The sequence below is a fragment of the Oryctolagus cuniculus genome, chromosome 1 (genome assembly GCF_051225735.1).
Source record: "Oryctolagus cuniculus isolate XC-2025 breed Fujian yellow rabbit chromosome 1, ASM5122573v1, whole genome shotgun sequence".
NCBI classification, from domain to species: Eukaryota; Metazoa; Chordata; class Mammalia; order Lagomorpha; family Leporidae; genus Oryctolagus; species Oryctolagus cuniculus.
In genome coordinates, this window is record NC_142867.1 from 56,184,808 (window position 1) to 56,199,840 (window position 15,033).

General features: G+C 38.9%; 1 protein-coding gene and 1 pseudogene across 10 annotated transcripts in view; both read left to right on the forward strand.

Moving 5' to 3' along the window:
• The window catches only part of SBF2 (SET binding factor 2), a 517,136-nt gene that overhangs the window by 285,656 nt on the left and 216,447 nt on the right, over nucleotides 1-15,033 (forward strand). For all 10 annotated transcript variants that reach the window (XR_016231409.1, XR_016231408.1, XM_089328918.1 and 7 more), the window contains one exon: nucleotides 13,731-13,935. Coding sequence is in view for 8 of the 10 variants with exons in the window: in XM_089328918.1 (XP_089185044.1) it covers nucleotides 13,731-13,935 (205 nt within the window). In the remaining 2 variants the exon portion in view is untranslated. The remainder of the gene's footprint in view (nucleotides 1-13,730; nucleotides 13,936-15,033) is intronic.
• Nucleotides 2,522-3,802, forward strand: LOC149128407 (N-acetylneuraminate-9-phosphate synthase pseudogene; annotated as a pseudogene).

Consider the following 15,033-nt stretch of genomic DNA (forward strand, 5'->3'; position numbering starts at 1 on the left):
TATATCATCTTTAATCCTCCTCACAACAATGTAAAATAAATATCTTTATTCCCATTTTACTGGTGCTAATTGGCTCGAGATTCTGTGACTATTAAATGATGGAATCCAGATTTTACATTCGGGAATTTTCATTTATCCAATTCTTTGAAGTTTTGTTTGTTTGAAAGAGAGACAGAGAGAAAGACAGGGAGAGAGGTTTTTTTACCCCTCCAAATGCCTGTAGTAACGAGGGTGGGCCAGGCAGAAGCCAGAAGCCTGGAACTGTATCCCGGTCTCCCACGTGGGTGGGAGGAATCCAACTACTTGATCCATCATCCAGGTCCTCCCAGGGTGTACATTAGCAGGAAGCTGGATTGGAAGTGTAGCAGAGACTTGAGCCTAGCCACTCCAATATGGAATATGGACATCTTAAATGGCATCTTAATCATTGTGTCATATGCCCACATTTATCTGTTTCTTAAGCCTAAATTTTTTCAACTTTTATTTAATAAATTATATTTATATATATATATATACTAAATTATATTTAATAAATATAAATTTCCAAATCCCTACATGTGTTAGTCATATTTTTTTTTTATTAAATCCAAATCAGCTTTTCTATTATAGTGGCTTTTCCCCCAATAACTTCCCTCCCACCCACAACCATCCCATCTCCTACTCCCTTTCCCATGCCATTCTTCATCAAGATTCATTTTCAATTATCTTTATATACAGAAGATCAACTTAGTATATACTAAGTAAAGATTTCAACAGACTGCACCCACACAGACACACAAAGTATAGAGTACTGTTCGAGTAGTAGTTTTACTGTTAATTTGCATAGTAGAACACATTAAAGACAGAGATCCTACATGGGGAGTAAGTACACAGTGACTCCCATTGTTGATTTAACAATTAACACTCATTTATGACATCAGTAATCACCCAAAAGCCTAAAGTTTTTTGACTCTGTTGTGCTGACTCATTTCCCATTGGGAAAAATAATGATATTTCAAATAATGACTTTACACTTTTTTTAAAGATTTATTTATTTATTTGAAAGAGTTACACACATAGAGAGAGAAGGAGAGACCTAGAGCGAGCTAGAGAGAGGTCTTCCATCCACTGGTTCACTCCCCAGTTGGCCACAACAGCTGGAGCTGCACCAATCCAAAGCCAGGAGCCAGGACCTTCTTCTGTGTCTCCCACATGGGTGCAGGGGCCCAAGGACTTGGGCCATCTTCTACTGCTTTCCCAGGCCATAGCAGAGAGCTGGACCAGAAATGGAGCTGCCAGGACTCGAAGCAGCGTCCATATGGGATGCCGGCACTGCAGGCAGCGACTTCACCCACTACACCACAGCACTGGCCCCATACACTTTGTTGTTTATACAGTACTTTCACATACTTTCTGATTTGATTTTGGAAATGACCCTGTGAGATAGATATGGAGTTGTTGATATTGAAGAAACTAAATATTAGAATTTTTTTCTTTCCCAGATAGGAATGATTTATTAATTGATTTCAAAGAAGGGCAAAATGTCAAATGAGAATCAGTTCAGTTTGTTTAACTAATGATGTCACTAGGTAAGAGTTCTTCACATGCCCCTTCATGGGCCTTTAGTGGCTTTTTTTTCACAGTCTAATTCCATTCTGTTTAGTTTAATCAATTCCATTCATGTAGTTTATACTTACTAAGCACCTACTAGTTCCACATGGTACATGATACTCCTAATGTGCTTCAGAACATACATATGTGTGTTTAAGTGAGAATTTGAGAATATCCCAATGGATTGTTATCAGACTTTGTGAGATTTCTTTCTAGTTCTATTCTAAAGTTTATGATGGTCCTGGAGTTCCTGAATAAATGCAAAGTTAAAAAGAAGAACATGATAGCAAAGTAACTTTCTTGTATCATGCAGGAAATTGGGGGAGGGAGGCAGGATGGTGTCAGTGTGAGGAAAATAATCCACATGGTTCTATTTTTGACTAGTCAGGTTTTTTTAAAATCACATTTCTAAAATTCCCTTTTAGTTAGCATGAATCAACCATATAATTTAACTGTATCCTCATTATTGAGTGTGAATTGAGGCCTGATTATTCCATTCAGATGTTTGTAAACACTTTATGGCACTGAAATCTGGTGTGCATGTAGCCTTTCTCCCTCATTTCCCTTTGAAGTACCTCAAAATGTACCTTTTTAAAATTTCTTCTTATCATTCCTTTATATCACTTTTTACTTTTTTTTTTTTAGAGCTATGGGTATGATGAATTGTAACTGAGTTTAGCTGCTCTTTGAACATTCTGGAGTTTCCTCCCTAAGAAAATAAGAAGGTGGACTGAAGGAGAAGGAAAGGTTTAAAACTATTAGGGATATTTCAGGGTTTATACCATTAAGTTGGCAGGATTTATATCACGAAAATTATTGGTATTGCATCTTTACAAGCTCTGTTGGTAATGCTGAAGTCTGTTAACTTTGGCTTTCATAGCCTTCAGTTATCTGCATGTGGGCACATTTACCTGTTTATTTACTCTATCCCTGTGATTCTTGATAAACATTTAATAAAGAAGCACTAACTGGCAGAGGTGGCAGCCAAGCCCAGGTGGGCAGAGAGGCACTGGGAGCATGAGTTGCTGCGATGCCCCTGGAGCTGGAGCTGTGTCCTGGGCGCTGGGTGGGCAGGCAACACCCATACTTCATCGTTGCCGAGGTTGGCCAGAACCACCAGGGTGACCTGGAGGTGGCCAAGCGCATGATCCACACAGCCAATGAGTGTGGGGCTGACTCTGCCAAGTTCCAGAAGAGCCAGCTGGAATTCAGTTCAACTGGAAAGCATTGGAGAGGTCCTACATTCCAGAGTACTCCTGGGGAAAGACACCTGGCGTTCAGCCACGCCCAGTACCACAAGCTGCAGAGGTTTGTCCAGGGAGTGCACGTCGTCTTCAACGCCTGTGGGCAAGATGGCAGTCGAGTTTTTGCATGAACTGAATGTCCCATTTTTCAAAGTCAGATCTGGAGACACTAACAATTTTCCTTATCTGGAAAAGACAGAAAAGGTCATCTGATGGTGATCTCCAGCTGAATACAGTCTGTGGACACCATGTAGCAAGTCTATCAGATCATGAAGCCCCTCAACCCCAACTTCTGCTTCCCATTGTGCACCAGCGCATACCCACTGCAGTCCAAAAATGCCAACCTGCACGTCATCTCAGAATACCAGAAGCTCTTTCCTGACATTCCCATAAGGTACTCTGAGCATGAAACTGGCATCGCGGTATCTGTTGGCTGCTGTGGCCCTGGGGGCCAAGGTATTGGAACATCACATCACTTTGGACAAGACCTGGAAAGGGGTGACCGCTCGGACTCACTGGAGCCTGGCAAGCTGGCCGAGCTGGTATGGTCTGTGTACCTGGTGGAGTGGGCCCTGGGCTCCCTGACCAAGCAGCTGCTGCCCTGTGATATGGCCTGCAATGAGAAGCTGGGCACCTCTGTGCTGGCGAAAGTGAAGATCCCGGAAGGCACCGTCTTGGCACTGAACATGCTCATGATGAAGGTCAGGGAGCCTAAAGGCTGTATCTCTGAAGACATCTTCACTCTTGTGGGCAAGATGGTCCTGATCACTATTAAAGAAGACGACATCATCCTGGAGGAATCAGTAGAAAATCATGCCCAAAAAGTCAAGTCTTAAAAAATAAAGAGCCAGCCGGCGTCACGGCTCACTAGGCTAATCCTCCACCTGCGGCGCCGGCACACTGGGTTTTAGTCCCAGTTGGGGCACCGTTCTGTCCCCGCTGCTCCTCTTCCAGTCCAGCTCTCTGCTGTGGCCCAGGAAAGCAGTGGAGGATGGCCCAGTGCTTGGGCCCTGCACCCGCATGGGAGACCAGGAGGAAGCACCTGGCTCCTGGCTTTGGATCGACGCAGCACGCCAGCCGTGGCGGCCATTTGGGAGATGAACCAACGGAAAAGGAAGACCTTTCTCTCTGTCTCTCTCACTGTCTAACGCTGCCTGTCAAGAGAAATAAAATAAAATAAAATAAAATAGCCATATTTTACAGAAAAAAAAAACTACTAACTCATTGCAAAATGAGAACAGCACGATAGACCAGTGAGTCAGGCATTTGGTGCAACACTTGAGCTGTCAGTTGGATGCCCACATCCTATATCATAGTATCCCAATTCCTGGTTCAATTTTTGATTCCAGATTCTTAATTAAGAAGAACTACTTTCATATCTCCCTGACAAATAAATAAATATTTCTTTTTAAAAAATATAAACCAAGATAGAAACTTTATGAAACCTTCAGGACACCAAGAAATTGATTGCATGTGTTTTATACATTCTACAATATATATATAATTTGTTTTTCATCTGAAGTAGAATGTAAATGTTCACGGTATGACAGTTTTATTAAAAATTAAAGGATCCAGATTTTCTTATAAGATTTTTAATTGTGTCTTGTGTATTTGCCCAGCATTGAGCCAGATAGGTGCTAAAATCCTAGTGGAAGGGGTGGGCATTTGGCAGTGGTGAAGCTGCTGCTTGGAATAACCACATTACATATCAGAGTGCCTGGGTTCCAGTCCCAGCTCTGTTCTCCAGTCCATCTTTCTACCTGGGAGGCAGACAGCTCAAGTAGTTGGGTACCTACCACCTATGTGAAAGACCCAGATTGAATTCTTGGCTCTTGGCTTCAACCTGGCCCAACCCTGATTGCTGCAGACATTTAGGGAGTGAACCACAGATAGAAGATCTCTATATCTCGCCCTTCTTCTTCCCTCCCTCCCTCTCTTGCTCTCTCTCTCCTTTCAGGTGAATAAATAAAAATTAAAGAAAAAAATTCCCAGTGGGAGAATAAATCTGAAGTACCAAAATAGCTATTCAAAATCATCAAGTAAGATCTTAACATTTCTTCAGAAAATTAATTTCAGTATAAGATAAATTCAGTCTGTACTGATGTTATTTGTACTCTTTACCAACCTGAACAAGGAGAGATTTTTTTTCCACTATAGGAAGGAAGTTAAATATTATGATTATTTTCATCATAGAATGTCAAGACATAAACAACCCAAAGCATAAGGTCAAAGTCAAACTCCCTTCCCCTGTTTGTTGGCTTATAAATCAGTTTTATTTTGACAACATTTATATACGGTATACATACTTTAATGTACAATTCCATCTATTTTGAATACATGTATTCCATGTATTCCATGTATTTTAAATGCAACCACCTGTATCACAGTACATAGAACATTTCCATCACCCCAAAAAGTTTCTCAGTGGCCCTTTGTAGTCTCACCATCCCACTACCTCCAGCACCTGATAACCACTGATCTGTTTTCTGTTAATATTCTTGTTTTTTTCTATAATGTTGTTCCATAGTTTTTTGAGGTTGGCTTCATGCACTTAGCATAATGCGTTTTTAGACTTACCTATATTGCTGTTGTATCAGTTGTTTAATCCTCTGTGTTAACTGAGTATCATTTCATTGTTTGGATATACCAAAATTTTTATTTGTTTACCAACTGAAAGATAGTTTTGGAAATAATGAGTAAAGCCTTTCTAAACATTTACACAGGCTTGTAAGTTTTCTCTTGGTTAAATACGTAGGTGTAGGATGCTGACATATATAGTTACATAATGTTTAATTTTATAAGAAACTTTTCCCCATGTATCTACCATTTTGGGTTCCCATCAGCAATATATAAGAGTTCCATTTGTTCCATGTCTTCACCAACACTTAGTATTGTCAATTTTTATTTTGTTTTTGTCTTTTTCTTTTGTCTTAGCTATTCTTAAAGGTATGTGATGGTAGCCCATGGTTTTAATTTACTTTTCATCAGATGACTGAGTGTAGGTCTCAGCTAGTCAACATGTTGACTTGATGCTTGTGAGAATACTTGGTTTAGAATAGGAACTTATGGGTAAGTCTGAGTGAGCATGTGCCAAACTGTACATCTCCTCCCTATCTTACTCCCACTCTTATATTTAACAGGGATCACTTTTCAGTTAAATTTAAATGCCTAAGAATAATTGTGTGTTAATTAAAGAGTTAATGGTCACTTGGACTTACCCCTAATGGTAGAGCTAGAAATGTGCCAGGGGATTCTAATTCAATCCCATCAAGGTGGCATGTAGCAGTGCCATCTTACTATTCAAAGTGATCAGTTTCAGTTCATAATTGATCATAATGATAGGATTAAGTGTCAAAGGGATCACATAAACAAGACTAGTGTCTGCTAATAATAACTGATAGAATTAAAAAGGAGACAACAATCCAACATGGGAAGTGGGATACATAGCAGACTCATAGAATGGCAGATGTCCTAAACAGCACTCTGGCCTCAGAATCAGCCCTTAAGGCATTCGGATTCTGCTAGAAAGCCCATGAGAGTTTCACAGGCATGGAAAGCCAAGACACTGTGGCAAAAAAAAAAAAAAAAAAAAACCTAAATGAAAGATCTCTGTGAGTGAGATCCCAGCGGAAAGAATGGGCCATCAAAGAAGGAGGTAACCTCTGAAGGGAGGAGAGAACTTCCACTTTGACTATGACCTTGTCTAAACAAGATCAGAATTTGTGAACTCAAGAGGCTTCCATATTGGCAGCTCATGACAAGAGCCTCGAGTGATTACTGGAGTCACTGTACACCTACTCCCCATGTAGGATCTCTGTCCTTAATGTGTTGTACTATGCGAATTAATGGTAAAACTACTACTCAAACAGTAATTTATACTTTGCATATCTGTGTGGGTGCAAACTGCTGAAATCTTAGTATATACTAAGTTGATCTTCTGTATATAAAGATAGTTGAAAATGAGTCTTGATGAAGAATGGGATGGGAGAGGGAGTGGGAGATGGGATGGTTGCGGGTGGGAGGGAGGTTATTGGGGGAAAAGCTGCCATAATCCAAAAGTTGTACTTTGGAAATTTATATTTATTAAATAAAGGGGAAAAAGGGAATAGGAAATTTCCACTGGAGTCATGAAGAGGCCAAGGTTGCTTCTAAACATCTCACAAAATACAAGTTACCATCCCAACCATCCTAAAGAATTATTAAGCCCTGAATGTTAATAGTAATGAGGTTGAGATACTCTAGATATATATTGAAGTCATCATTAGACATTGAAGTCATCCAAAAAATTTATTTGAATCAAAGGTGAGACATTAATTGAATAATAATTGAAAGGCCTGTGAGGTTGGAAAATTTAGGGTGTTTCATTTCATAAATGTTGTTTATAATGCCAAGCAACTCTAAAGAGTCCAGTTATTGGCATAAATTAGTAAACATTGTCAAAATATAATAGTATATATTTTACCTGTATTTGAAAGAATTTTATAACTGTTATCCCACATTGTTCTATACTTAATTGCAGCATGTTAAATAATGTTCCTCTAATTATTATAGTGGTCTCTTAAAGCTGGATTAAAGAGAACATTCCTTGAAAATCATTGTGTAAACTCAGAATTCTTTCTAAACGTAGTACATTTTGCCAAGCTTTCTTGGATAGTTCCTTTTGGTCAAAATTGTTGCCATGTACACTATAAGTATTTATTTGTATAAATCTTTAGTTATTATTTTATGTTTACATTTCTCTGAAATCAAAGATAAAGATTTTGCTGCCACTTTGTACTGATAGAAAATAATGGGTTTGTTTCAACAAGGAGATTGAAAACAAAATTGGGTTGCAGTTTTTAAGGAATTTAATAACCTTAAAGGGATCAGTCCAAATGCAGCTTGGAGTTGCAAGTAACAGGAGATGTGTCTAAGAATATGTAGATAATGATGAGCCCTAGTCTATAGTTCCTTTCATTTCTGCTGTCTACCCAGAAATCGTGATGTGGCCAGGTTACATGTGAGGTTGCAGATGGGATCCTGTGCATTTATCTGGCCCAGCAGAGGGCAGCAGTACACAGACACAGTTGCCAGAAAAGTTCATTCTACACTTGGGGGAATTCAGGGTTTTTTGTCTTCCAAACAATTAAACATATCATATTTTAATAATTTTAATGCATAATTTTCATTTGGCATAGAATTTATATATACAACTATAGATAGCCTCAACTTTGAACTTAATGTTGATGCCAAAAAAATGTTAGTTATTCTGAGTTGTTAATGGATTTGGTTTACAGTATTTCTAGTTGCTTACAGGAAGACTATTAATAAGTAATAGCACCATATTTTCTTAACAATTTCTAGTTAAATCAATATTTAGTAATATTACTGTTACTACCACTATTGCTGTATACATAATATATAATACAGTGGCTGATGATGTGATGGAAATTTTAGGATAAACAGAATTTTTCCATTTTAGAAGGATGGTTTTATGCCATAGAGTATGCAATGAATAAATATTTTTCAATTAGATGTAGCCTGGGCTTTTGGAAAATAGTCCTCAGATTTAATTCTGGGGAGGGGTGTGAGTGTATATGTCTGTTCTAAGAGCTTTACTGTAATAGTTCATCACCGTACAAGGGCCTTATGAACTAGGGTACTGTATTACTGTCTTCATTACAGATGTAGAAACTAAAACAATTGGGATAAATTCTTTGACACTGTACTGGGTCACACTACTTGGGCCAAACTAGGATTTAAACTCAGAAGCTCAGAAATCAGAAACTATGAACTAGAAGTATTTTTTTATTATACCTCTGTCATTGAATTGTCAAACCTGTCCCCCTAAATTGTAATGCCAGCTGTTTTTAATCACATTTTCACACATAATCCTGTTTCTGGACTCTCTTACATTTGTCCCTTAAGCCCTTCTTTAATACCAGTTGTCATACTATATCAATTATTAAAGGTTTATGCGAGTTTTGGTATCTGGAAAAGTGTGACTCTCCCACTTAACTCTTCATTAGAATTTACTTGGCCATCTTTTGGGTCTTTGTTCTTCCCCATAAAGGTTATAATGAACTTGCCACATTATAGAACAAGCTCTTTAGAGACTTTGACTAGAAGTGACATGTGCATACTTATTTTTCTAAACCACCTTAAGTCAACAATACAGAAGATAAAAAGTAAGAGTAAGAGAGAAAATATAACTGGAAAACTGTCATCATTAGGAAAAGTTCTACTTTTATTTTCCTATGTTTTATTTTAAAGTTTGTTAAAATGAGTATGTTTTAGGATGTATAAAGTTATAATTTTAATTTTTCAATGTGTTTTTGTTTTCAGCTGACACATTGTAACTACCTACTTAGAGGGCACAGTGTGACATTTTAATACATGGATGTAATATTTAATGTTAAGACCAAATAATTGACATACTTATCACCAAAGACATTTATCATTCATTTCTTTGTGTTCAGAACATTGAGAATCCTCCATACCAGCTACTTTGAAATAGTTATTTTCAATAATAGTTACACTACTATGCTATGGAACATTAGAAGTTATTCTTCCTTTCCAGTTGTACACCTCCTCTCTCCATTTCTCCGTCCCTCATACCTTTCCCAGTCTCTGGTAACCTCTATTCTATTCTCTACTTTTTTGAAATCAACTTTTTTAGCTTTCACATGTAAGTGAGATCATGCAATATTTATCTTTCTATGCCTGACTTTTCCTATAACATAATGTTCTTCAATTCTTTCCCTGTTGTTCCAAATGACAGAATTTAATTTTTAATGGTTAAATAATATCATATTATATATATATATATATATATATGCCACATTTTCCTTATTCGTGTGTCAGTAGATACTTAGTTGATTCTATATCTTGGCTACTGTGAATAGTGCTGCAATAAACATGTGACTTCAGGTGTCTCTTCAACACACTGATTTTGGTTCCTTCAGATATGTATACCCAATAGTGGGATTGCTGGGAATCCAGTAGTGGGATCAATCCCAGCTTTTGAGGGAGCTCTATACTGTTTTCCACACTGTTATACTAATTTATATTCCTGCCAAGAGTGTCTTAAGAATTGCCCCTTTCTCTGCATCCTCACAAGCATTTATGTCTTTTTGGTAGTAACCATTCTCTAGCTGGCAAGATAATATTTCATTGTGGTTTTGGTTTGCATTTCCCTGATGATTAGTAATATCAAACTCTTTAAAGTATGCTTGTTGGGACTGGCCTTGTGGCACAGTTAAGCCACCACTTATAATACCAACTCTGCTTCCAATCTGCCTTCTTAATAAAGTACCTGAGAAGGCAGGCAATGATGGCCCAAGTACTTGGGCCCCTGCTACTGATATGAGAGACCAGGATGGAGTTTCTGACTCCTGGCTTTAACCTAGCCCAGACCTGGCTTTGAGGCCATTTTGGGAGTGAAATCAGCAGATGGAAGCTTTCTTCCTCTGTCTCGTCCTCTCTCTGTCACTCTGCCTTTCAAATACATAAATGAATCTTTAAAAAAAAAAAAAAAAGGCTAAGATGGTAAGTTTTAAAAAATGAAGTAAAATATGCTGGCTAGCTATTTGTCCTCATCTGAGACATATCTATTGAGATCTTTTTTTTTTTTTTTAATTTTTTTGACAGGCAGAGTGGACAGTGAGAGAGACAGAGAGAAAGGTCTTCCTTTTTGCCGTTGGTTCACCCTCCAATGGCTGCCGCGGCCGGCACGCTGCAACCAGCACACCGCGCTGATCCAAAGCCAGGAGCCAGTTGCTTCTCCTGGTCTCCCATCGGGTGCAGGGCCCAAGCACTTGGGCCATCCTGCACTGCACTCCCAGGCCATAGCAGAGAGCTGGCCTGGAAGAGGGGCAACCGGGACAGAATCCGGCGCCCCGACCAGGACTAGAACCCAGTGTGCCGGCGCCACAGGCGGAGGATTAGCCTAGTGAGCCGCGGCGCCGGCCTTCTATTCAGATCTTTCACCTATTTTAAAACCAGAGGATTTTTTTCTTTCTTTCTGTTGAGTTATTTGAGTTCCTTATACATTCTGGAAATTAATCTTCTGTCAGATTAATAGCTCACAAATATTTTCTCTCATTCTGTAGGTTGTCTCTCCATTCTCTCTTCTGTTGGTTGTCTTATTCTGTAGGTTGTCTCTCTGTAGGTTGTCTCTGTACAAAGAGACACAAAGCTTTTTGATTTGATGTAATTCCATTTATCAACCTCTGCTTTTGATGCAGAAGTTGGATGACACATCCAAAAAGCCTTTGTCCAGACCAATGTCTTGAAGCATTTATCTTGTTTTATTCTAGTAGTTTCATGATTTGAGGTCTTACATTTAAGTCTTTCTATATTGAATTAATTTTTTTAATATGGTGAGTGAGAAGGGTCTAGTTTCTTTGTTGTGCATATGTATCTCCAGTTTTCCCAGAACCATTATTGACAAGATTTTTCTTTCTCTGCGTACTTTTTAATGTAAATAAAATAAATACATGTGGAAATAGAAATAGTGAAGAATATATTTAAAATGATTCAGACCTCAAGATCCATGTGAGTTACCTCCTCAACCTGAAAAAAAAATTACCCAATATGTTTTAGAATTTTTGAAATGACAGGCGTGATGTCTAAAGAACAAAGAACAAACCTACAACTTTTTAAAAAGGGCAATTTCAGACATTACAGACCAGTGGTCGAGGGATAGAGTTGTTAATACAAGGCAGAATTTTAGGACATGTGGTTTAGAAAACGTCACTAAGACTTTACATTAAAACTTATTAATTTTTCCCTGTCTTTGCTGATGTAGGGGAAAAATATAAGGCTTATGTGAGAGCTGCTTGGCAAGAAGTAATTTTACCTTCTCAGGAAACCTGTAAGATAAGCCTGAGTATATTCCTTAGGCAGAGTTATCTATCTGGCATCACATAGTGAGGTGTAGAGCAAGAACTAGACACTTTTACACAGTAGGAGTATTTCCATTCTGCTGAGATATGTGAACTATATCATCTGCTGTAGCCCAATCTGTTTATCTGGATTAGGGCCACATACTCACATAGAATTGTGGAGAGCAACTCTATTAGTTGTTGACAGTTGGTTAATTTTCACTGTCAGGAGGGTGTTTGGTGTGGTACTGACTTTAATCTACAACATAAATAACATAAGTTTAGTGGGAATAGGAATTTTCTGGTTGTGGAGGACAATAAACACTACAGTTGATCTAAAAATGGTTATAAAGCAACCTTCCCCAAAGAACTTGATGAATTCTATGGCTGCAGTATTTTAAATACAATCCTGCCTAACCAAGAGGCTAGATAGAAGTTCACACAAGCGTTGAGGGTCTATAAGAATCTTAGCTGACAAATTTAATTCAGTTATTACAATCCTGATTTGTGTTCAACATTGTGTCCCTCTCACTAGGATGCAGTAGGAAGTGGTTTAAGCGCCTGCTAAACACTGCTAAACTGCTAAGGCAGTTTCTAGATGTACAGGGAAACAGCAGAGGATTAAAAAAATTTTTTTTTAAATGACTAAAACATCTGCTATTAGTGAGAGAAGGATGGGCAATAAGTTAAATTTATAGTTCATAAGAAAGTGGTAAGTACTTGGGAATAAAAATTCAATGAAAATAGGGAGTATGTTGGGGAGGAAGGCCTGGTTTTAGATTGAGTGACCAGAATAGATGACATTTGAGCAAACAAATGAAAGGAGGGAAGGCACATACTGTACAAATTCATAGGGGTGCAGGCGTTCTGGGCAGAAGGAACAGGTATGTTCAGTGACTGTGAGGCAGTTACAAGAAGACCTGTGTCTAGAGCAGAAAGAATGAAAGAGCAGTAGTATGGTAGGACATAGTCATGTTAAGAGGCCATATCTTGTAGATATGTAGAACTTTGAGTTTCAGTCTGAAATGAAGAGTCATTTGAGTGAACAGATTAGTTATGTAATGACTTGACATCCTTTCAACTAGATAAGTCTGTAGTCCTGAGGGAGGGGACCAAGTAAGAAGTGGGGAGGCAGTTAGGTGACTACCGTTTTATAATGAGAGGTTTGAACCAAAATGCTAAACTCATGGCCCAAGTGCTTGGGCCCTGCACCCCAAGGGAGACCAGGAGAAGCACCTGGCTCCTGCCTTGGGATCAGCGCGGTGCGCCGGCTGCAGCGTGCCGGCCGCGGCGGCCATTGGAGGGTGACCAACGGCAAAAGGAAGACCTTTATCTCTCTCTCTCACTGTCCACTCTGCCTGTCAAAAAAAAAAAAAACTAAACTAAACTCAGTTTATAGAGGAATAGATTAGTGCTTGTTAGAGAAAGTCACTAAAGATGACTATAAGCTTTTCACCTGAGTAACTAGAAAAAATACATATGCCATTTACCAAAGGAGGAACACTGAAGAAAGCGTGTTTAGAGTAATGGATGAAAATTAAGAACTTCGTTTTAGACATGGTTTTTGATGTTATTTTAAATGTAAGAATATCTATGTGTGGACAGATGTATGGGAATGGAGTTTAGGGGAAAGCACATTCGTTTGTAAAAATCTGTGAATCATTGGTGTTTTTATGGTTTAAAAACAGAAGACTAGAAGTGCTCACCAAGGAAGAGGTCCAAAGAACTGAGCCCCTGAGGTATTCACACAGTTAGATTGGAGAAATGAGGAATAGACAAAAATGGAAAAAGAAGACTTAGAAACTGAGAGAGGAAAGTGTGCATGGAAGATGAAGACTCATGGCCAACTCTTGCAGATGCTTCTGATAGCATAAGTCAGATTCCAGAACTCTCTATTTTATGGTATATATGTGAATGTTTATACACTCTTCTGTATGATTTCAGTTGTGTCCCTCTATGCTCCTACTCCTTCCTGATGATCTGCCATTGTTATTTAAACTTCTGAATAATTTTACTGTGTTTGATATTGCAGGAGAATCCAAATCCTCATATGGCATTCCAGAAAGTTCCACGCCCAACAGAAGGATCCCATTTGCGAGTTCATATTCTCCCTTTTCCAAAGATTAATGAATCTCGAGTTCAAGAGTTAATACAGGAAAATCTTGCTAAGAACCAGAATGCTCCTCCAGCTACACGAGTGGAAAAGAAATGCGTTGTGCCAGCAGGTCCACCTGTTGGTATGTATTTGCCTTTTAAAAATAATCCTATTATCAATATGTAGGACACAGAAAAGCATCCAATTTGGTGAATTTACACAAAGTGGACATACTCATGTAACTGAAATCAGACCACCATCACACCTGAAACCCTGTTGCATTCACTACCTCCCACAGAGATAATTATTAACCTGTTACCACTACAGAATCTTCTTTTTTTGTAAGAGCTTTACTTAGTTAGAATTCACATACCATAAATTCTCCCATTTAGAGAATACAGTTCAGTGATTCTCACTGAGTTATGCAACCCTTATTGTTATTTAGTTTGAGAACATTTTTTTTTTTTTTTTTTTTGACAGGCAGAGTGGACAGTGAGAGAGAGAGACAGAGAGAAAGGTCTTTCTTTTGCCGTTGGTTCACCCTCCAATGGCCGCCACGGCCGGCGCACCGTGCTGATCCGATGACAGGAGCCAGGTACTTATCCTGGTCTCCCATGGGGTGCAGGGCCCAAGCACTTGGGCCATCCTCCACTGCACTCCCTGGCCACAGCAGAGAGCTGGCCTGGAAGAGGGGCAACCGGGACAGAATCTGGCGCCCCGACCGGGACTAGAACCCGGTGTGCCGGTGCCACAAGGTGGAGCCCCAGCAAATTTGTTTTCTAATAGCTCAGCCTAAAAAAAATTTAAAATACTTTTAAAATTTTTTGAAGAGCTATAGAATTAAAAGTCTATAAACATAACTTCAAGATATTGCTCTCCCAGTAAAGTATATAATATTGTTTGGAGATTGTAAAAAAATTTTCTAATCTAGTATAGACAGATTTTTTTTTAGAAATGCATATATGTATTTGTATATTTGAAAGCCAGAGCAACAGAGAGACATATCTTCTGTCCACTAGGTCACTCCCCAGATGGTTGCCACACCCAGGCTAAAGCCAGAAACCACAAACTCCATCCCATCCATGTCTCACACATATGGGTGGCAGAAGCCCAAGCATTTAGGCTATCTGCCATTGCCTTCCCAGGTACATCAACCAACAGGGAATTGGATTGGGAGCAGAGCAGCAGCCTAAACTACTGTGACATAATTCTGTCCCTAATATAGACTTTGTATGTTTCA